We start from the raw sequence: 22,996 nt of genomic DNA on the forward strand, positions 1-22,996 counted from the left end.
GGAAGGAAGGAAGGAAGAAAGGGAGGGAGGGAGGGAGGGAGGGAGGGAGGGAGGGATGGAGGGATGGTACTCTAGGGCTGCCGAACATTTTTCACATCAGTGAATATGCGGAGAAGAATATTAGTTTGGCCAGTGGAGTAACTAGGACTGCTGGGGATGGAGGTGACCCAATATCATGGCTCCTCAGGGTAGGGTCTTCTCTTCCCCAAACCCCAACTCTCCCTAACCACAGACCGAAGAGATTGGTATCTTCACATGGCTGGGAAGCTACTTGAACATTTCTGCTTTAGAAATAAGTAGTCTTAGCAGTAAAAGGAAAAACAGACTTGCACTAAAATGAGGGCCGACAGAATGGAAAAGACTATACATATACAAGAAAGCAAACATTTGGATCTATATATAATTCTGAACACAGAAGTGAAATATGGCTTAGACACTTGGAAGAAAACTAATTAGCATCAGGATTAATTCCAAACAAGATGGCCTAGGATACCAAGGAACTACCTGTGTTAGAGTGACACAATAAAAGAAGGGCAGTGGTTGTGTAGGCCTGATTTGGGCCAGGAAATAGGCAGCACCTGCTAGCCAGGTTGGAGGGAGCTGCAGACCACACCTGCAGAGGCACTGGGCAGAAGCTAAGTATAGACAAAGGAGGAACAAAGGAGGGAATTTTGGTTGTGTGTGAATATGGAAATCTAAGCCCATTAATCTAAGCCTGCTAGAAAATTTATAAAGTTCTGCCCATTTTTTGCTCCTTATTGATGTAATACATTTCACTGAGTTAATACATTAAGTAGTTTTGTAGTCCTGATACCTCACCTGCACACCTAATTTGCATTGCTGCAGGAGGAAATTATAGACTGGGAAAATGCAAGAGCTTTCAATCCATAATTCCCTGTAATAATTGAAGATGTTCAGTTATAGAAAATTAAAAGGTGTTCCTTCTTTCTTCAGTAAACTTAATAACAGGGTGAGAATGAGAACCCACCAGCAAAGTCATGCAGATTCTACTATAAAAACAGGAATGAATGGCTCTTTGAAAAATAATGGAACCCACACATTTCTCCCGATGATTGGCAGCAGGACAACCATGAGCGTGATTCCAGGGGGCATCCCTCTTTCACATTGCAGTATGTGTGAATGGTGCTCCCTGGAGTCGGAGTGCACAGCCCGTGTGGCCATATGTGGCAGCTCACAGAGAGACCTGGGGCTTTCACCCATGCCAGCAGGTGCATATCTGCATTGACCCGAGACATTCATCACCAGCCCAACCACACTCCCTTCCCCAGACAAGCTGGGTCAGTATTTAATCCCGACTTACCATTTTATTCCAGTTCAGATCTACCCCATTCTCCACATGGCTTCCCTCTGGACCTCTGTAACAAGCCAAAACACATCCTTCTGGCTCATTTGTTCCAGTCATTCTGTGACCTTTCTAAAGCTACTTGCTGCTCTCACTATCATGCTCCTTGTTCTAGTTAAATAGAAAAAAACAACAGCCACACAAGGCAGGAAACTCTGGCATCCTCCCAGTGGTTGGTGCAGGCTTCAGTTTTGGCACTTGCCACACAGCACTGTAAACATTTGTTTACATTTCTGACTCTGTGATTCATTGTGAGCTTGATGAAAGTCAGAATGATGCTTCTTTGAGCCATAGGTCTAGCAGGTGCCTGGCACATGGTAGGTCTTCTTTTAATGTTTGGTAAGGAGGTAAGTACATGAATAGATTATTTTTCTTAGATTTGGGCATGGTGGCCTCATTTTGAGCATATAGTTTAAAGATGATTCTTTTCTCTGTTGTGCACAATGCCTGCATCTGTTGGCCTTTCATAAGTCTTCCTGGGTGAGGGTAGGAGAGGCTGCTACGTCTTCACCAGAAGTTTCTGAGTCTTTTGTTTATCCCTGTGCAGGTGGGGAAGTGGAAGGACAAGTCCCTGCAGATGAAGTACTACTTGTGGCCCCGAATGTGCCCCGAGACGGAAGAGCAGGAGGATGACCACCTGAGCATTGTAACGCTGGAGGAGGCTCCATTTGTTATTGTGGAAAGTGTGGACCCTCTGAGTGGAACCTGCATGAGGAACACAGTCCCCTGCCAAAAACGCATAGTCTCCGAGTACGGCACCTTCCCCAGTGGCTTTGGGTGGCATAGGATAGTAGGATTTGACCCAGCCGTAACACCCGGCTGGCCTGGGACCTGAAGCATAGAATGGGTTGAGCACCGTGTCTGATCTTCAGTTGCCCTGGAGCAATGGGATTACTAGCAGCCCTGTAGTCGGATGCCTGGTCCTGTGCAGATCATGACCTGGGAGAATGCCTGCTAATTATACTAATATTTCTTTGGCCTCGCCTGTTCTCAATGACGAGGACCTCCAATTTATGGAGATTTAAGTTTACATTGGTATTGAAATATATTTTAGGGGGCCAGCTTGTCCTGAAATTTTGAGATTCAGAAACATCTTAGAAGTCAGGATAACGGTTCTTTCTGGTGAGAGTGGGACGTGCCTGAAAGGGAGAGTAAGAGGCCTCTAAGGTGCTGACAGCTTTTCTGTGTCTGGATTTGAGTTCTGCTTAAATGTGTGGGTTCAGTGCGTAAAAATTCATCCAACTGAACCCTTAGGATATGTGCACTTTCCTGATGTAATTATACTTCAAAGGAGCATGAAAAATTGTGAGAAAACCTGGCTTACTGCAATGAGCTAATGAGAGAATTGCAGTTCTGTGGTCTGATGTAATCCCTTACTTAGGTCTGATATAAATTGTGCTGAGCTGTGAATGGGTTTGGAGTTTTACTGGCAAAGGGTACTATTTTGCTTCTTATATAAAGTCTTATATTTTTGTTTGTTTGTTTGTTGTTTCTTTAACTGCTTAGGAATAAAACAGATGAGGAGCCTGGTTACATCAAAAAATGCTGCAAGGGGTTCTGTATTGACATCCTTAAGAAAATTTCCAAATCTGTGAAGTTCACCTATGATCTTTACCTGGTGACCAATGGCAAGCACGGGAAGAAAATCAATGGAACTTGGAATGGTATGATTGGAGAGGTGAGTGTCAGGAATGAAGGGCCATTTCCCCTTTTCACTTATTTTTTTCACTTAGGTATTAAAAACACTCATTTTATAAATCTTAGAAAATAGTAAATAGAATATACTCTTTCCACTGTACAAAGAAAACCACTGTGGGGCTGTGAAGTATTTCCCTTGTGGCAGACCCTTGCCTTTCTGAATGTTCTTTTTTTTAATCTTTATTATATTTTTTTCTATTACCATTTAGACCCCTTATGGCCCTCTATCCCCAGCAATCACCATACTGTTGACCATGTCCAGGAGTCCTTTTTCCTTTTTGCTCAGTCCCTCCACTGGTGACCCTGACTGGTGTAGCTCAGTGGGTTGGGTGTCACTCCATGAACCGAAAGGTCACCAGTTCAATTCCTGGTCAGGGCACATGCCTTGGTTGCAGACCAGGTTCCAAACTGGGGGCTTGTGAGAGGCAACCAATCAATGTTTATCTCACACATCAATGCTTCTCTCCCTCTCTTTCTCCCTCCTTTCCCCTCTCTCTAAACATAAATAAATAAATCTTCCTGAATGCTGTAATTGGAGCATTGTGCCTTTCTCTCCAGGTGGTCATGAAGAGGGCCTACATGGCGGTGGGGTCGCTGACCATCAACGAGGAGCGATCTGAGGTGGTTGACTTCTCTGTGCCCTTCATAGAGACTGGCATCAGTGTCATGGTGTCTCGCAGCAATGGGACTGTCTCACCTTCTGCCTTCTTAGGTACGAGATGTGCTTGTAGGTATGAAGGAGGTAGACATAAAGGCAGGTAGATGGAATGAGGCACAGCACATGGCCAGGTTCTTTCAGCCAGGAGGTGGTTTGCTACAAGCTTAGCTCAGCCAGGATTTCATTTTGGGGGCTTCAAAATTTATTATTCTTCAACATGAACATTGAAGAGCACCCCCCCCCCACCCCACAGAATAAAAAGGCATGATACCTTATAAGAAACAGTTCTGGACTTTAGTCCCATTCCTGCTTTATCCTGGGACTCAGTTTCCTCAACCATAGAAGATGACATTTCAACAACGTGATTCTTGAAGCTGCTTCCTGCTTTAGTAATTTCTAATTGTGAATATCATTGACATACCTATGATTTTAAATGTTCTTCAAGAATTGAGCTCAGTACTACCTATAAAGGGTCTCTGTGTTCACATGGATTTTCTGAGGCTTTCTCAGATAAAGCTACTCTGTTTCTTGTCCACACCCTACTCCATCCTGTCGCACACCACTCAGTACTTCCCTACTCTCCAGCATTGCTTAGGTGTCAAAGCCTTAGGTATTCTGTAAGGCTGGGTGAGACGAGGCCAAGATTTTGATCAGATAAGCTCTTTTGTAAGCTCAGATCCCATATTGTTTCAGAGGCTATGAGAGAAAGAGTTTGGAAATTAAAATGTCATCTTGAAAACAGAGCATGGGGCTAGGAGACAGGAAGCCTGGGTTGGAACAAACCTGTAAGCCCTTGGGCAAGTCACAGTTTCTTTCAGAGACATCAGCTTTTTTTATGAGGATATTGGATGTGACTAATGTTTCTTTAAACTCTATGCAAGGGTTGGCGGGGAGCGGGGGTGGGAATTATTCAATTAATACAGTATAAATTGATGTTAGTGGTTCCAAAGACTATTTCTATAATCTACTCAGGTTTCTCAGCCAACCTTCTTTCTCATAGTGAAGCAAATTCTGCCTCTGCCAATTTTATATGAAATGTTATTAGATAGCACACACTTAACACAGGCATTAATCCTCATAGCAGCTTTATGTATTTTATTTGTATTTTCCTTTACAAGGATAATTGGAACATTAAGATACACAAACAAAACTGCAATCTGTGCCCTGGCTGATGTGGCTCAGTGGATTGAGTGCCAGCCTGGCAACCAAAGGGTTGCCGGTTCAATTCCCAGTCTGGGGCATATGCCTGGGCTGTGGGCCAGGTCCCCAGTATGGGGCACGTGAGAGGCAACCACATGTTAATGTTTCCCCCTCCTTCCCCCTCTCTAAAAATAAATTTAAAATCTTAAAAAAACAAAACAAAACCCTGCATTCTGATTCTAACCCTGTTGGCAGGGATCTAACCTTAGCTTCTGAACTGGAAGAGCCAGTGATAAATTGGGATAGTCCTAGAACAACATAGAAATGCCGGGCATTTGTGTGTTTGTGTTTGGAGAAGGATCAGTTAGTTAATTACAGGGGTAAGAGAAGACAATATTTATTGAACACCTACTATATGATGTGTCAGGCATTATTGTATAAACTTTGACTATGTGATCTCATTAATGCTATCATTATACCCATTTTATGGCCTAAGAAGTGAGCCTCAGGTTACGCAGTTTTCCAACAGTCTCCCAACTAGTACCAGGCAGAGCCAGGATTAAAGCCCAGGTGTGGTTGCCGTCAGAGCCTGTGTTCTGATACACACAGTTCGAGGTCTGAAATGTAGTGGTCAGAAACAAAGATGTGATAGGATACAATGGGAAAGCACAAACTTCTGTCCTCAGTGGACCTCTTCATAACCTGGCCTTGCCACTTTCTGAGTTTGAACTTGGAAAGGACCTTGACCTCTGAGTCTTAGTTTACTGCTCTGTTAAACAAATATGGTAGTCCCCTGATGAAAGAGCTGTTACAAGGACTGTATAAAATATGTGGGGAAAGCACTTTCTAAATTGTAAAGACCAATGCAATTGCAGGGGGGTGGGAGGGGGTAAGGTTATATACAGAAGGTTTCCCTAGGCTTAATGGGAGGAAAGCAAGCATAGAGAAAATACTTTCACTCAGCTATTCCCCAATCCTAAACAAACGTGAAATCAGGGTAGGATTGCAGTCAGTTGGAGCCAACAGAGAGAGGTGTTCTCCTCTCTACTGCCTAAAGGCATTGACTTATACCCTCCACCCTCCCATCTGTGGCTGCCACCGAAAGGTTTTGCCTTTCACTGTTGGCATGTGCCTTATCAAAGGCCTTTTAAGTTGATTAAGTGACCAGGCTTATATAATTCCCTTGGGAGTTCACAAGTAAAGATTTCAAGAAAGAAAATATTTTCTAATTTTCAGCCATTTTTCCCCTTTTCAACTTCATCTTTATTCATGATTTGGAAAATGGAGAAAGCAGCATGTTAATTCACTTAGTTATGATTTTACAATGTGATATGGCAGCTAAAAAGGACAGAACTATTTTGAGACACAATGGAGGAAGCATTGTACCATGGGACAGAATAGCAATTGTCCCTTTTTATGGAGGGATGGCTCCTGGAATATAGTGTTCAATTTCTGGACACCTCTAAGCCAGAGAGATTTAGATCAACTGGAAGGGGTTCAGCAAAAATGATTAAAGAAATTAAAGAAAGCATTGTGGAACATTATTTTTCTCTTGCCTGATCTTGTCCGCCTGAGCTTGTCCCATCGCCCATGTGACCTGCTGATAGGGACTAGCTTATTGTTGTTTGGTTAATTATAGCCAGTGTGTTTCCTTACCCACTGTTGTAGGTACTGATATTCAGTGCAGGTGTATTTTTTAACACTGACTAAAATTCTCATACCCTAATGATGTCTAAGAAAATATATACATTTCGGTGGGCCAGAAAAGCAAATGTAGGAAAATTTAAGAGAAGTGAGGGAAAGGAGATATTCGTTGTACATAATGATTAGAGAACCAATACCCGCCTGAAATGCTGTTGAGGATGACTTTGGCTGTAAGGCTCAGCAGCATTAGGGAAAGCTTTTCCGAGTCTCCACTGTGTGTTGTAACCATGTGGATGAGACCACAAACCAAGAATCAGTCCAATATGATCCATTGACTCCATTGCTTATTGCAGTTTTACCGCTTACCAAAAGACCCAGATACTGGTCCAATGGCGGAAACTGTCTCTACAGTTTCAAAAGTTCGCGGGCAAGAAACTGTCCTTTTTACATGTTGGAATGGAAATAAACCTTGACATGGATGCTCAGACACAGCCTCCTACTCCTCCCCAACCCAGGCCCTGGCTGTCTGAAGGGAGGTACACACCTATAATTGGTTTCCCCCCAAAATACATGTTACATGAGTGAATACATATGTAAATTAATTAGAATCTCTTTGTGTTCTGTTTTAACCTTGCGCACTGGTTTTTTTCTTCCCTCCCCAGAGCCCTTCAGCGCTGATGTCTGGGTTATGATGTTTGTGATGCTGCTCATTGTCTCGGCCGTGGCTGTCTTTGTCTTTGAGTACTTCAGCCCTGTGGGTTATAACAGGTGCCTCGCGGACGGCAGAGGTAAGGCCATCACAACCATTGCATTTTGGCAATTTTCTAGTTCTCAGTCTGTACCCTTCATTTGCCATCTGCCTTCTCTTAATTTACCCATTTGTGGAAACGAACCCTCAGCCTTCTTTGTCACCAGCTTAATCACTCCCTAGAAATACCCCAGTGAAGATGTTAGTTTGAATCTCTGTGTCCCCTCCCTGTCTCAAACCTGATGCCAAACCCAGTTCCACCCCTAGGAAAATGAGAAGAAAGCAGGCAGGAGATGCATGTCAAATAGCACATACATGTGAGAGGAAACTATTTGATAACCTTAGGCTAAGAGCAGTCCATCTGATCAGAGGGACTAACAAGTCAGACTATACCCAAAAATTAAGAATAAGGGAAAATAGGCTGCCCCAAGAGATAGAAGGATAGTTGTGGCTGCAAGAGTTTGCCCTGGCCGGTGTGGCTCAGTTGATTGGGCTGTCATCCCTTACACCAAAAGGTTGGGGGTTCAATTCCCAATTGCAGGTTTGATCCCCTGTCAGGGCACATATGGGAGCAACCAGTCAATATTTCTCTCTCACATCAATATTCCTCTATGTCTGTCTCTAAAATCAATAAATGTGTTTTTAAAATATTTAAAAAGAGAGTTCTCCATAGCCAAAGGATCACCACCAAGGTACAACATTCCTGAAGCATGTGTCCTGCTCTCGCCCTCTGCCAGTTGGCCACATGACGTACAGTGGCCAGGAGATGTTAAATCTCACCCACAGCGCCACTGGGGGCAATCCAATTTCCTGGCCGTGTAGGTCCAGGGATGTGAAGGCCCCCCATGTGTTTGAGGCATTTATGGTATTTCACAAAAAGTTCACTAGCTTTATGAAGGGGGCATGGGATCCTTATTAATAGGTCTTCTAAAACTTCCTGAGAACTCCAGGGTTAGAAAATATTATACCTTTTTTAAGTCTTCTCCCATCCAGAATGTGAGCTTTATCCTGGAATTATGCCTTCCCGATGAAACATTCTTAGATTCTTAACCCTGGCAATACATAAGAATTATCTATAAAATACCTAAAAAACAAAGGTGCATGACATCACTTTTGAATATTCTGATTCATTAGGTCCAGAGTGGGGCTTGGGCCATTGTATATTTCAAAATAGTGGTTCTGTACCTCAGTTGCATATTAAAATAACTACCCAACCCACACCAAAAAGAATCTCTAGAGGCTGCTGTATTTTGTAAAGGCTCCTCTAGTGCTTCTGTTGACTTCACAGTCCATGCTGTGAACCACCACTGCACTGAAGTATTTCCAGGTGCAGACCTACCTTCTTATTTGGTGTGTGAGTTCTGGGTGGAGGTGTAGATGTCTCCACAACATGATATAATGGGAGCTTTCTGCCTGTGCCAAAGGGTCATCCAAAAGCCATGACCTGCTCCCTGTCCCGATGGGCACCAGTAACAAGTGAAACATCTGAGAAGTGCACGAGCACATACATGCGTTGGCAACGTCAAGAACTGAAGTTAGTGTGCTCCCTCCCCTGCACTTGGAGAAGATCAAGGAGGCCTAAATTCAGAGACAAAATTCAGAGCCAGGGCTTACTGTGTAATCACTCACTTTACCAAATGATGCTTGTCTTCACGAAGGAATACAACATGAGACCACTTTAAATATCAAGTCTCCTTGAGGCATTTTACAATGTATGAAACTTTGATTTATAAACATCTTTTTAGTTACACATCTGTTCTGTGAAATAAGGTCCACACACACAGATGTGTGTGCACAGTTAGATACCAGGCTCGACATGTGTAGTCACCGATGATTTAGGTGGCTGAGCAGATGCTATCAGGATCACAGATAGTGTCGTAAGACCTGTGCTAATGTGTTGTAAAACTGCAGGCAGATGTTCATTTCTGCAGTGGAGGGGCTCCATGCAGTCCCAGACATCAGGCAAGATATCATTATAACCAAGCAGAGAAAGCAGTAAAGTCGCAAGAAGATTATCGGCAGAAGTCTTGACATTATCTGTGTGCGGCTGGTGGGAGGAAGGTCAGAGACAGCCTTCCTCCCTGCCCACAGATACATGTGGTGAAGCCAGGGGTGTACGACTACCTGTCTGGACTTCCTGCTACTGTAGGAAACCATTCAGGAAGTTTGGCATTAGAATGGGATCAGAGTTGTCCTTGAAATACTCAGTGCTAAATGCTAGATGCTAAGGAAAAATCAGGATAAAATACATTGAAAGCCAGTCAGCATCAGTGTGAATAAAATTGGAGGAGGTCTATGGCAATGGTAGAAAAAGACCCCACACAGTTCTTGCTGATATTATTTGAAGTGGAAATACTTTTTTGGTAGGTACAGATATAAATTTTAGGAACAGTGGGATTAGGGACATGTGTGAGCTCTAATGGTGCAGTTGCCTTTGTTACTCTGATTTGATATGATCTTGGGGGGGGGTCTAGATCTTGGGGGCAGACAGCTGGCCCCTCCAGTGCCCTCTCTGAGTCATGCCCATTAGTTGGAGCAGGATTCCACACACATCCCAGGCCTCTGGTTTTTCTCTTAAGAAATTTTCTTATGTCTTCCTGGGGGTCCCCAGAGAAGAGAGATATAAGCTCTCAACTTGAGAAGCTTTCTGTGAAAAGGCTGGGTTTTAGTTGGAGGGTTTCCTCCTCTGAGCAGGAACTTACCGGCCCTGTGTATGTGTGAGTTTCAGTAGACCCAGTGACTCTGTCTTAACTTCTGTGTTTGTCTTTTGTTCGTTGCAGAGCCAGGGGGCCCGTCTTTTACCATTGGCAAAGCTATTTGGCTACTCTGGGGCCTGGTGTTTAACAACTCCGTACCCGTGCAGAACCCCAAGGGGACCACCTCCAAGATCATGGTGTCAGTGTGGGCCTTCTTTGCCGTCATCTTCCTGGCCAGCTACACTGCCAACTTAGCTGCCTTCATGATCCAAGAGGAGTATGTGGACCAGGTTTCTGGCCTGAGTGACAAAAAGGTAAGAGAACTATTTAAAATTTTCTGTGTTTCCCTCAACCCCACTCTGAACCATACTCAATGTTCTCACATACCTGTTAATTTTTCTAAATCTTTAGAATCCATGGTGGTTTCTTGTGTTTCCTTAATTTGGAGGTGGTCTTTAAGGGAGGCAGGAATCAGTTCTCTGCCTGATTTCAGTAGGTAATATAATTCCCTACTGAAATTATATTTCTTCACATTTGCCTTCTGATTTGTGAAAGGTTGTCACAAGTACACCCTGGGCTGCAAATAAGGGGCTTGATATGTTAGCAGCTTTCTGAGCACATGGTACCTGTTGTTGGATACACTTGGGTGGCCTATCCACACAGGGCTGCTGTTTAGTGTGTTATTAGAGGGCCGCCCCGTGCGCCCACACTGAGGGCACTGGCCCATTATGGCCTTCATTTTCCTCCCAAAGGGCTTTGGCTGTGGGCTCCCCCTTTGTGCCTCTGCACACTCGTGTGTTCCCAGGGCTAAGCAGGAGGGTTGTTCTCCTTGTGTCCTGAAGAGAAGTAACTGCTATTTACCTTGATGACTGCCCTGTATGGTACTGATGAATCGGCTGCCCCCATACCGATTGCAGGCCTCCCTGCTGGCCTCCCTCCTGGCCTCCCTGCTGGCCTATGCAGTTGAGAGAAGGAAAGTGTCTGCTGGTTTCCATCTTTTCTGGGTGCAGATGTGCAAAACCCGTTCTGAATGCATCTGACTCTCTGGGTCTGCCAGAAGCATCCCTGTTTCCATGGGAACTCTGTCTCCTGAAACATGATAACCAGGTGGTCCCAGACTAGGGTGATAGCTACCTTCATGGAGTCTCCAGTAAATAATTCTGAAGACTTTCATTTATAGTAAATTTTCTATTCTGTGTTTCCTTAAAATTTAGGAAATACTGATTTCCCGCTCCTTCCACAATGATGAAGCTATGAAATGTAGGCAGATGTGTATTTAGACCAGATAGGTCAGGCAATGAATGATTTATCATCACATGGGTGAGGTTTCCCAGAGATAAAACTTTAAACACTTAGGAAATGGTTTGAGAAGAGTGAAAAAGAGGAGCTATTCTCGTTGGGGACTCGATTCTGATTTCTCCATCTGCTCATTGCTACTCACCAACAACATTCAAAAGCATGTGAGGAAGATTAACAAGTTTCTTAAGGGAATGAAGAAACTACAAGTTTATATATATTGTACAAAAATGGGCCATTCACTATGTTTACCTCTTCCTGTTATCTCATTCCCTCATTTCTCTCCCTTTTTACTTTAGTTTTCTTTATTATTTCAGAAGATATTCTCTCTCTGATATATCTTTCTCCCTTATTTTTAAGATTTTTAAAAACTTCTCTCTTCTAATTCATGATTTATTATGTATTTATTTATATTCATTCATTTATTAACTTATTTTTGAACCTTTCTCATGTTGCTCCTTTGTCCACACCCTTCCTTTGTCATTCTCCCCCTTCACCCCTGTTACAACCATTAAATTTTGTGCCTGTTTCTGTGACCTGGGCAGTGGTGGGGCTACAAACAGCTACTTCCTCTGGGCTACGTACTTGGAGGGGGCATGGCTGCGGTGGACCATGCCCATCCTAAATCATGAATGTGGCAGAAGCATGCTAGATACGTCCCCCCGTGTGGATTTGTCAGCGGTGAGGCAGACCATGTCCTCACATCAGGATATAGCAGAGGCGTGGAGGATCACGTCCCCATGTGGAATATGGCGGGACCGTGTTTCCGTGCAGTAAACAGCATGGCAGAGGTGTGGTGGGTCACAGCCCTTCCTGGGGCTCTGGGCTGTAGAGCAGGGAATCTATCATATGTATCACATCATTTCCTTCAAATGTCTCTAAGAATTGCTCAGGACACTATATTTATTTTTCTCAGACCCTCATGGGCCAGCCAGCAACAACTGAATGATCTCCTGTTTGAACTAACCATAATCGAGATGGAAGGAGATTGTTTTCCTTGCTGGGGTTTGGCAAGACATATTCTAAGCTGCTTAAACCAGCAAGACTTCAACTATCTGTCTTCCACACCATGTTGGTTATGATCCGAAAAGTTGGATCCCGTCAGTTATTTGCTTAAAGAACTTAAGTGGCTCTACTGCTTATAGAATAAAGATGATTCTTTTCATATGTGCTTTTACAGATGATTCCCCATCTGCTCCAGCTCTTCAGTCTCACAGCCGGTGCTTAAATTCTTGCATCCGACAATTCTAGGCATCCTCGACCCCTTATTCTACCCAACCTTGCCCCCAACTGTGCATCTGCCTAGGATGTTCTTCTCCTCACTTCTTCACTCCCCAAACTCCTGCTGAAACCTAGAGACCCAGATTACAGATCACTTTATTTGTGGAGCTTCCCTTGGCTCATCTGGGCAGTTAATCATTCTCTCATCTGTCATGGCAATCATTCTTACCTTTACCATAACACTCGTCTTCCACATCGAACTGTAATAATCTGTAGTTCTATACCTGAACGTTATCTCCTTCTATCTGGCCATGAGCTCCAAAAGGTCAGGGATCATAACTTAGTTATTTTTTAAAAAAGTCTGTGGGGAGAGAGGGGCGAGAGGGCATATTCACTTAAGAGCCTCTGTGCAGAGCAGCACACTGAGCATTAGAGGCAAAGAAAGCAACAGGAGAGCCAGAACCCTTTAACAGCTGTTGATTTTGAAAATGCTTCAAAATGGTTATCTCTGATTCATTTCAGAACCTTGCAAATGACAAAATAATAACGTATGAGCATCCTATCAGAAAGTGTCAACATAATTTACATAATTATAGAAAATATTTTAGTAACTAATGATATAGAACTACATATCAGTGTCAGGAACAGTAATATAAATCAGAGATAAATGTATTTCTGAAAATACATTTAAAATATCAAAATTCTTATTTTTTTCTTACTTCAAAACACTTAAGGAAAACAAAATCTTGGGGCTGACTTTGCATGAAAAGAAGTACATTCTTGAATTTAGAAAAAGAAAAAGAAAAAAATAAAGTCATGAAGAGAATAATATTGAGAATAGAAATGATGTGATTTTGAAGATTTTTTCCAAAGTAATTAGTTTCATCAAGGAAAACAACATTTAAAATGGAGAGCAATTCTTAAACTTGTTTTAACTGTGACAGATGACATAGCTTCTATTAACTCAGATTAAATGATAAATATTTTAAAATTATGATGGAAGATATTTGCAACCATTACATTTATATATTTTAAAGAAATTATCTTTTATAGCAATAAAATATTCTCATATTTTGTTTACACTAATGTACAAAATCAGAATGTCCAGAGTTAAATTTCTGTGAAAACCTATTATGGGGCTGCTTTTTACTGGATGACAGCCTTAGCACGTTCGCAATAGCACGTTCCTTCAGGGAATTCAGAATTACTCCTCTACTTGCTGTAACTAAATATGGTTGCAAGTTCTAATATTTAGCAGCCCTACTGTGCCTTCTTGCATCGGCTCCCCAGTGGGAGGAGGATGTAAAGAAGCTGGTGACATCTTTCTTCTCTTAGCAAAGAGCCCACAGCGTTAATTCTCCTTTTTCTCACCTGCCCAGATGGATTTCCCCTTTTGCAGTCTGCCAACCACAGTGTGGGTGGAGAGAGCTTGGCCAGGTGAAAGACGGGACATATTTGCTGGGCACTGGGTATATTAAGTATATTACATATATGTTATATGTATAGTCTTCATACAGGTATGATTACTCCCATTTTACAAATAAGGTCATTGAGACTCTGGGAAGTTTAGTGACTTCCCTAAAGTGTCACATTATCAAGTGACAGAGCCAAGGTTTGAGTCCTTGTGTGTTTGGCCTTAAAGTCAATTTGCCAGGGTGTCTCCCTTGTGGCTGATCCAAGACAAAGCTATGACAGCTAAGGATTGGTATTGACACCCCCTCCCTCACTTTCTCATTTAATGCCCTAGACTCTGTATCAGGTCCACTTAACCCAGCCCTTCCCAGGGCACAGTACGCTACCCCTACCAAGGCTACTGCTATTCCTGCTTCTGTTACTGTTGCCATCACTGTACTAATAACAGCTATCATTATTGTTAACATAACCTCAACAATAATGTTTCTGCTAACATTTTTTTAGCTCCTACGAGTCAGGCATAATGCCAAATACATTACATAGATTACCTTCTGTAATGGTGCTATTAATATCTTCATTTGTGCATGAGAAAAACTGAAGATTGGAGAGGTTAAGCAACTTGCCCTCCTGATGTTCCTGGCTGCCTATTGCCCCTAAACAGTGAGCCCCCTTTCAGAACCAGTGGTGTTTCCAGTTAATCCCCTCTCTGTCTACCCCCCCATCTACCTTGTCAAAGTTTAACAAGTTATATCCTTTTCCTCTACTAAAAAATAACTATCTGGTTAATGGGTCCATAATAATTTGAAAGTATTTTTACATTTGCACTTTACATAATGTCTTTCAGAGGCATTACTTTAAACAAAGAATAATGGTGATTTTCAGTGACTAGGCAAGCTAATGGCCCTTAAATTGACTTTGGTCTGGACCTACTGTAACCCTGAGCTTGAAGCCACTGTCGGGGAGTGAAGGAGTGGTGGCAGCAGGAAAAGCAAGGTCAGTTATGAAGTTGAGGCGAAGACGACCTGTAGGGAGGCAAAAGCTGCCCTCTGGCCATCGGGCTCCTGAGGTCATGTGGCTCCGTCCTGCTTCACACATTCCTACCACCAGTGGGACATACACCCATGTTATACCTTGCAGTTCTTTCCCATAAGGAACTAGAGGAACTTTATTAACTTAAGATGTCACGGAGGTGCTTATCTAGTCAGTGAGGGAAGCCATCTTTGCCAGCAACATTGGAAGTACAATTAGGACGGATTAGGACAGCCTACTGACAACCAAGTGAGGACCCCATGGCCGTGCTAGGTAATGTGTATTTGGAATTTCTGAGAAGTCCCATAGGTTCTGGAAGTCACCTCATATCCTTTTGGAATATAGGTAGGGTATGACTGATTAATCAACATGCAAACAGATAAGTAAAATAGGCATTTGGGAAGAAAATCAGCATTTTACACCACAACTGCACTGAAATATTTGGATGGTATCTGAGCATGTGTGAGGAAATGGACCATGTTTTCCACTGTACAAATGTGCTTTTCTTGCCCTATTAACTTCAGGCTGAAAGCCAGTAGGAGACAGCTGACCTCAAGCCTGATCTGTCACAGCCTGGTCCTGGCCCAGACCATCTTGGTCAGCCATGGAATACATGGCTGAAAATAGCTTACTAGGCATGACTAACTAGTGGGGGGGGGGGCTAGAAATGAGGGCCTGGGCAGGACCTCCAGGTAATTGAGCAAAACAAAAGGTTATTATTTATTGTGTCTGGAGCTGTCAAGCAACTGGCCGCCTTGTAACAGCTGGTCAAGAGCAGGTCTGCAGGAAGTGACAATGAAAGAAAACTCCCAGAACCCTGGGAGTACATGCAGTACAGAACATGTGAGGGTGGGGCAAGGGATGCCTGCCCCTTTGTCTCTTCCTTAGCAGAGCCAATCCGACCCTGGGCATGGACCACTGCCCCAAGTACTGAGGCTCCCTCCTTCCTCCCAGGGTGGCCTCCATCCAGATGGATCCTAGCCCCAGCGCTAGGTCAGTCTAATGTCTCTCAGCCAGGGTCACCTATCGCCACTTCTCTGGTTTTGTTTGATAATGAGACTACTTATGTCTCTTCAACAGGCCCTCTTGAATCCTGAATCCAATCTGTCTTGACTGACACAAGAAGTTCTTACCCTCAGCTCAGCATCCAGTGGAGCTTAGCAGTGATTGTTCCCAGTCCCAGGATGCAAATGCCCTGGTGTTGACTACTGTGCTCCTGAGGGGCCCCAGAGTCCTCTTTTGTTTCTTTTAGTGCAGCCCTTCACCATGTTCGGCTTCACTTTGCTCTCATCTCCTTGCTTTCTGACGCTCTGTGACTTCCCACACAGGATTCCTCACCTCCCAGCTCTGCTATATTGTTGGAGATTGTTGTGGGTTGAATGGTGGCCCCCCAAAAAGATATATCCACATTCTGCCCCTGGAACCTTTGAATGTGGACCTTATTTAGAAAAAAAAAGTTATTGGCAAATGTAAGTTAGTTAAGGATCTCAAGACAAGATCATCCTGGATTATTCCGATTGACATTACATGCAGTGACAAGTGTCCTTATAAGAGAAAGGCAGAGAGAGACTTGACACAACGGCAGAGAAGGCCATGAAAAGGCTTAGGGCTACAAGGAATGTCTAGAGTCACCAGAAATTAGAAGGGCCAAGGAATGGGTTCTGCCCTTCAGCCTCTGGAAGGAGCACAGCCCTGCCAACACCGTAATTTTGGACTCCTGGCCTCCAGAACTCAGTGAGAATCAGTGTGTTGTATTTTGAGCTGCCACGTTTATGCTGATTTGTTATGGCAGCCACAGGAAACTAGCCACACTACCCAATACTGACGCCTTTTGCAACTGAGCTCGATGCGCCCTTCAGACTTCCGTGCTTCTCCTACTCCCATGAGTCTCCTTCACCAGCCTCCCGGCCCATCCTTCCAGTGGGTGTTTCTTACAGCAAGGTCCAGTTCAGTTCCTCTTCTCAGTAATCTCCTTTGCTTGGAAGAACTTATCTACACATCACACCGAGGATTTCCAGAGACGGGTTTTATGCACAGAGTCTTCTCCATGCTGGTTAATTTTAGGGAGATCATAAAAACCTAAACGCTGTCCCTTTTGCTGTGGTCCCTTGAGCCTGCTTAATGATAGTTTCTCACAGTATGTAGCATGTTATTTGTGTGCACATTTCCCACACAACCTTCTTCTAGACCTCTTAGTAGTGCTGTCACTGGCAAAGGGGATTGAGGACGTGTTTCTATGTGATGTTTTTTTCCCCAGTTCTTTTCTGGGGAAAATACTACTTATGCATCCCTCTCATATTCTGGATTGTGCTGTGTTGTTCAAGTCACAGGACTGGAATGGACTTTATCTGATTACCAGGCAAAGGTGGCACTTTTTATCATCAAAGGCAACCAGGCAGCTTCTTCATGTAGATGACCATGTTACACAGGAATGCACATCAGCATGTGTGTGTGTGCATGTGTGTCTGTCCTCCAAAACTACATAAAGGTAACAAGATAATTGGGAAATTAAGAATTTGGTACTTACAAAGCTGCATAAGGAACACCAGTTTCCTATGTGTATTGAACACAAGTTTTACAAAGTGGATCCCAGGAAAGTTGTCTGTCTTATCTGGAAAAAGAAGAAAGATTTGGCTTATTTTGCTGATATTAGTGGAACCATCTTTGTAAAATGAAACAAACTGAAAAGTAAGGGAGGGAGGAAAGAAGAAAAGCATCAAAATCCAATCTCGGGATTAATCTGCTTTGTATGACTCTTTTTGGAAAGGTGTTATTATGCAAGATGTTAAAGGAATGGAAGCCTTCCTGGAGCCATAAAATATTTTTAAATGTTAGTGTGCAAACTATTGTGAGTATGAATTAACAATTTCCCTACCTGCATTGAATTGAACTGGGCCCCAAATGAAAAACAGCAATAGACAACAAACAATTTTGGTTAATAAAAATGAAAACATGCATGGCGTGCACATTTGAGCTTCAGGTTCCCTGATAGTAGGAGAAGCTGGGGAGAATTTCTTTACACTGGCTGGTTCATTGGACTTTTCTGTGTGGCTTCCCTGTGGGGCCTCTCCCCACCAGGCCACCTATCTCAGGTTGGGAAGAGCAAGGGGCTTTGGAGACTGCCACAGAAATTCAAATCTATTTACAGCCAACTCTCTGGTTTTAAGAAAAGATAGCTATTCCATTTAGCTGACTGTTGAAGGCAGTTTCTTCATTCTGAAGTTTATATATATAAAAAAAGAATTCATATGGTATTTGTCTTTCACTGCCTGGCTTATTTCACTTAGCACAATGCTTTCCAGCTCCATCTAAGCTGTTGCAAAGGGTAGGAGCTCCTTCTTTCTTTCTGCTGCATAGAATTCCATTGTGTAAATGTACCATAGTTTTTTGATCCATTCATTTACTGATGGGCATCTTGGTTGCTTCCAGCACTTAGCTATTGTAAATTGTGCTGCTATGAACATCGGGATGCATAGGTTCTTTTGGATTGGTGTTTTAGTGTTCTTAGGATATAGTCCCAGCAGTGGAATTGCTGGGTCAAAAGGCAGACCCATTTTTAGTTTTCTGAGGAAGTTCCATACTGCTTTCCATAGTGGTTGTACCAGCCTGCCATCCCACCAACAGTGCACTAGGGTCCCCTTTTCTTCACAACCTCTCCAACACTTGTTGTTTGTTGCTTTGTTTATGATGGCCATTCTGACCAGTGTGAAGCGGTATCTCACTGTGGTTTTAATTTGGATCTCTCTGATAGCTAGTGATACTGAACATCGTTTCATGTGTCTTTGGATCTTTTGTATGTCCTCCTTGGAGAAGTGTCTGTTCAAGTTCTTTGCCCATTTTTTAGTTGGGTTGCTTCTTAGAGTGGAGTCATTTAAGTTCTTTATATATTTTGGAGATTAAACCCTTGCCTGAGGTATCATTGGCAAATATGTTTTCCCATACAGTTGGTTCTCTTTTTGTTTTGAAAGACAAATACCATATGATCTCACCTTTAACAGGAACCTAAACAACAAAACAAAGAAACAAGCAAAATATAACCAAAGACACTGGAATAGAAGACAGGCTGACAGTGACCAGAGGGGAGAGAAGAGGGAATTTCAGGGGAGAATGGGAAGGGTTTACAGGAACAAATTTAAAGGACACATGGACAAAAACTAGGGGGAGGGTGGTAATGGGAGGGAAGTGGGGAGGGTTGGGTGGGTGGGCTAGAATGGGAGTAGAAGGGAGAAAACTGTACTTGAACAATGATTAAAATAAAATTAAAATTAAGAAAATTTAAAAAAGAATTCCTCAACATTCTTTTCTTGCTCATGAAAACAAGAATTAGAAATAAGTGGTTTAGTCCAAGGGGGCTAAGCTTTTGTATGTTTGCTAAATCTTGGCTTCTGGGTTAAGGATTTTTTTTTAACAGTTAGTGTTTTACTTCTGGATGACTAAGTTCAAGTCCTTTGAGACTAATTAATGCATCCATGAAAATTTATATGTAGCCAAAGCCATCAGGCCTAAAATGAATCAGATTTTGGAGAGGTCAGAATTGTATTCATAGTGAAAACTGTGGCCCGGACTGGCTTCGTGCTTTTGTGACTGTTTCAGCCTTTTGGCACTTCCAGTGCCCCCTTGCTGTAATGATGGTGAGAGTGTACAAGAGTCTCAGTGGACTGTGTGCAGCCTGTTCATATTTGGAATTTGTCTGCATAGCTCAGCCTGTGTTAGGGGCAGTGGGGGTCTAAGAGTGCCTAAGGCCTAGGGAAACTCAACCACTTTTTTCTGGAGGAGTATCACTCAATGGAGAAGCTGAAGGGACTGATATAAGCAACTAGCTGCACTGAGGGAGCTGTAGACCAAGGTTCTCACTCAGAGACCATCTGGGGAACCCATGAACTTTCCTGACAGGGAGAAGAATCTGCTTTGAACACCCACCATGCCTAGAGAGCATCAGTGCTGCATCACTATACTGTCACCCAAGCGAACGCTTTCTTGCCTCTTATGGCTCCTCCTTCTCTTGCCCCCGCTGCTTTTCACCACACGCCAGAGAATGGGAGGAGAGCAGCTAGAATACAGGATCTATAAGAGCTGGCTTCACTTTGGTATTTATTTCTTGGCTAGCTGATTGCCACTGGGATTCCTAGGGCCATATCTTCCTGGTTCTCGCTTCCCTTATCACTGAACATTTATTGAACTATTTAATGAATATATACCATGTGCCAGGCCTATTGTTAGGCTCTTCATATCTGTTGCTACTTTTAATCCTCATGGCTACCTTTGGATGAATATTATTAGCCTCATTTTACAGATGAGGTGATACATGTACATGTTAAACAAATTCACCAAAGCCACACAACTAGGAAATAAGGGTGTCGAATTTGATCCAGGGAGAGCTGACTCCACGGCCCACAGCTCTCCCATTACACTGCGCTGCTACAGCTGTGTGTCTTTCTGTGCACACAGGAAGGAGGTGCATGGCTTTAGAGACATTGGTCCGATGCAGCAGAATCCAGTTAAGCCCCTTATTGTGGGGACCCCCTCTGGCCTGGCTTCTTGGATTCTCAAGGGGGTGCTTATGGGCCCTCAGTAGCCCATAGACCACCCTCTACCCAGCTGTGAGTGCACAGGAACCTAGAAGAGACTTTTGTTCACCGGAATCTAGGAGTAGCTTAAACATGGGCTGTGTTGTCTTCATTTCTGTGCTCATGGCCTCTTCCACATTTAGGAGCTACTAATTTAATGATTCGAGAGACGTGGAATGTTGTCAGGTGCCGTGTTCTCTCTTCTAGGAAGTAACCAATAGACTTCCTTAACCCAGCTAGAAAGAAAAAGATCCCACTCTCAGGAATCTTCCCTTTAGGGGAAAAGAAAGGAAGATGGAAAGGAAAGAATTGGAGAGGAGGGAAATGCATTCTACCCTATCTCTCCATCTTTATCTCAGGAGGAAAATAAAGCAAGAACAGTATTAATTGTTTCTCAAGTACATCTGGTAAGGAGACTGTGAGTAGCTTAAGTCAATAAACCACCTTGATGTTGAATTTGCTAAATGCTTAATTCCTTAAAACTTCCTCACACATCTCTCAGTTTATCACTAGCACCACCCTACACTGAGTTAAGTATAAGCCAGTTTGTTTCTTCCAAGAACTGATTGCCAATAGACCCTGAGATGGCTAGGACTCAGCATTTTTTGGACTGAGTCCAAAAAAGATATTGAGCTGGGTATCATCCTGGTACTGAAGAAAGAGTGCCGTGGTGTCCAACGATGTTTCTCAGTGGCCTGAAATACAAGTTGAACAAGCTGGCTAACAGCATTGCGATATGAAGGACACTGCAGCCAAGGATCTCCCAAGAAGAGGAACCTCTGGAGAATGAGCCTTTTATTTCTCCCAGAGGGAAAAAAAATCAGACTTGAACATACAAGGTTATCCACTCACAAGCCTTTACATGACGCACCCACCTATTCCTGCAAACACATGCACACCCCACAGAGGGTGCAGATGCGGGGCTGACTGGGAGCACTGAGCAATTTTCTGCTTTTTTCTTTTTCCTCATAAAAGCACATCAAATTAATTATGGCCAATTACATACAAATCCTTTTCTGTCTGCCAATCAGGACTGCCTGACGGAAAGAGGCGCTCTCACCTACTTTATTATGCAAATTGATATTCAAAGGCTGAAGAACAATGCAGACTTCAGCACAGCAGTGATTTCAGGCTGCTGCCAGAGGAGTTGCTTTAACCCTCTGATGATGTTGAGAGAGGGCTGAGAAGGCTTCAAGTAGCGATGGAGGCAGAGTCCAAGTCAGTGCTGCCTCCCAGAGTAGTACAGGTTGCTCTGATGTGAACTGGGCTCTGACGTGGGAGGTCACCACTAGGTCTGACAAGACCCAGGACAGTTTGGAATCCAAACAGTTTAGAGAGAATACCTTGATTCTTTGCATACCCCTATGTTCTGACAACTATAAATAACATTTTGTAGGGTTGGTAGGCTTGTGTAAGCATGAGGTCAGGCGTGGCCATAAATGTACTGATACCCAGAATACCTGCAGTCAAGGGCAAACGTGATCCATCATGCACAGAAACAACCAATCCGCACATGCACACTCATGCGCACATGCACCAAGGCAGAAATCAATGAACACTAGTATTTCACATTATGAGATTATTTTGTGTGTAAAAGGCCTGTACCATTCAGCCATTTGTTCATTCAGGAGCTACTATATGCAAAGAAAGAGTTATTTATTTCACTCCTCTGCAATCACAGTTGTGAGGACTTCTCTATTACCTACCTCACCTTGTTACCTTGTCCCAGCACTTCAGAATCTCCTCTTGAATTAGAATTAAAATCTTGCCTTTGACTCAAATTCAAGTCATTGAAAAGAAGCTTTTAACAAAATTATGTAATTGTCACCCTGGTTCTGTTTGCTGGGGAAGGTATGAGCCAGACATAGCACACAGCAGTATTGGCATTTCTGCTTGGCAGCTGTGGCCTCAGTGAGGTGCAATAGGGTTAGGAGGAGTTTGGTCTTAGGAACCTGGGCCATTTTGTATCTCCTGAATAGCCTACACAGTGTGACTTCAGTTTTTGGGTTCAAGTGTCATGAAATCACCCATCATCTAACACGCCCATGCTCTGTGACGAGTCCCTCCAGGATACAGATGACCCATACCCACAGCCATTCCACCACCATACTGGTTGTTGTTGGCACCAGACGCCCGTAGGTTATTGTGTACACATTAAAGGGAGAACACGACATCCTCGCAGCATCTGAGAGATGTGTGGTTCAGTGAAGAAGAAGGAATCATGGAGAGAAAATAGACCCAAAGCAGTTTACGAGCTGGGCTGACTGGTCTGCATGGCCACTACTCTTTTGGAATGCTTTTATGTGCTTCTATTTCTAGTTTAAACATTTATATAAAATAGAAAACAAAAAATTAAACTGTCTGCTTCTTAAAATGCATATATCTTTGGAACACTGAGTGATGGCTCAATCACAAATCAGTGAGACTTTTTTTTAGGGTTGTCTCCATAGATGTGATCCCTTTGGATGGAAAAAATGGGACATTTGATTTTGTGGACATGGGTCACATAGAAAAATAGGGACT

General features: G+C 43.2%; 1 protein-coding gene across 1 annotated transcript in view; it reads left to right on the forward strand.

Annotated features, from left to right (window-relative positions):
* The window catches only part of GRIN2B (glutamate ionotropic receptor NMDA type subunit 2B), a 397,810-nt gene that overhangs the window by 344,693 nt on the left and 30,121 nt on the right, over nucleotides 1-22,996 (forward strand). Inside the window, exons 7-11 of the mRNA XM_028533474.2 lie at nucleotides 1,911-2,113; nucleotides 2,870-3,041; nucleotides 3,620-3,773; nucleotides 7,166-7,291; nucleotides 10,032-10,261. Coding sequence (XP_028389275.1) covers nucleotides 1,911-2,113; nucleotides 2,870-3,041; nucleotides 3,620-3,773; nucleotides 7,166-7,291; nucleotides 10,032-10,261 — 885 coding nt within the window. The remainder of the gene's footprint in view (nucleotides 1-1,910; nucleotides 2,114-2,869; nucleotides 3,042-3,619; nucleotides 3,774-7,165; nucleotides 7,292-10,031; nucleotides 10,262-22,996) is intronic.

Source organism: Phyllostomus discolor, chromosome 2 (assembly GCF_004126475.2).
Source record: "Phyllostomus discolor isolate MPI-MPIP mPhyDis1 chromosome 2, mPhyDis1.pri.v3, whole genome shotgun sequence".
NCBI lineage: Eukaryota > Metazoa > Chordata > Mammalia > Chiroptera > Phyllostomidae > Phyllostomus > Phyllostomus discolor.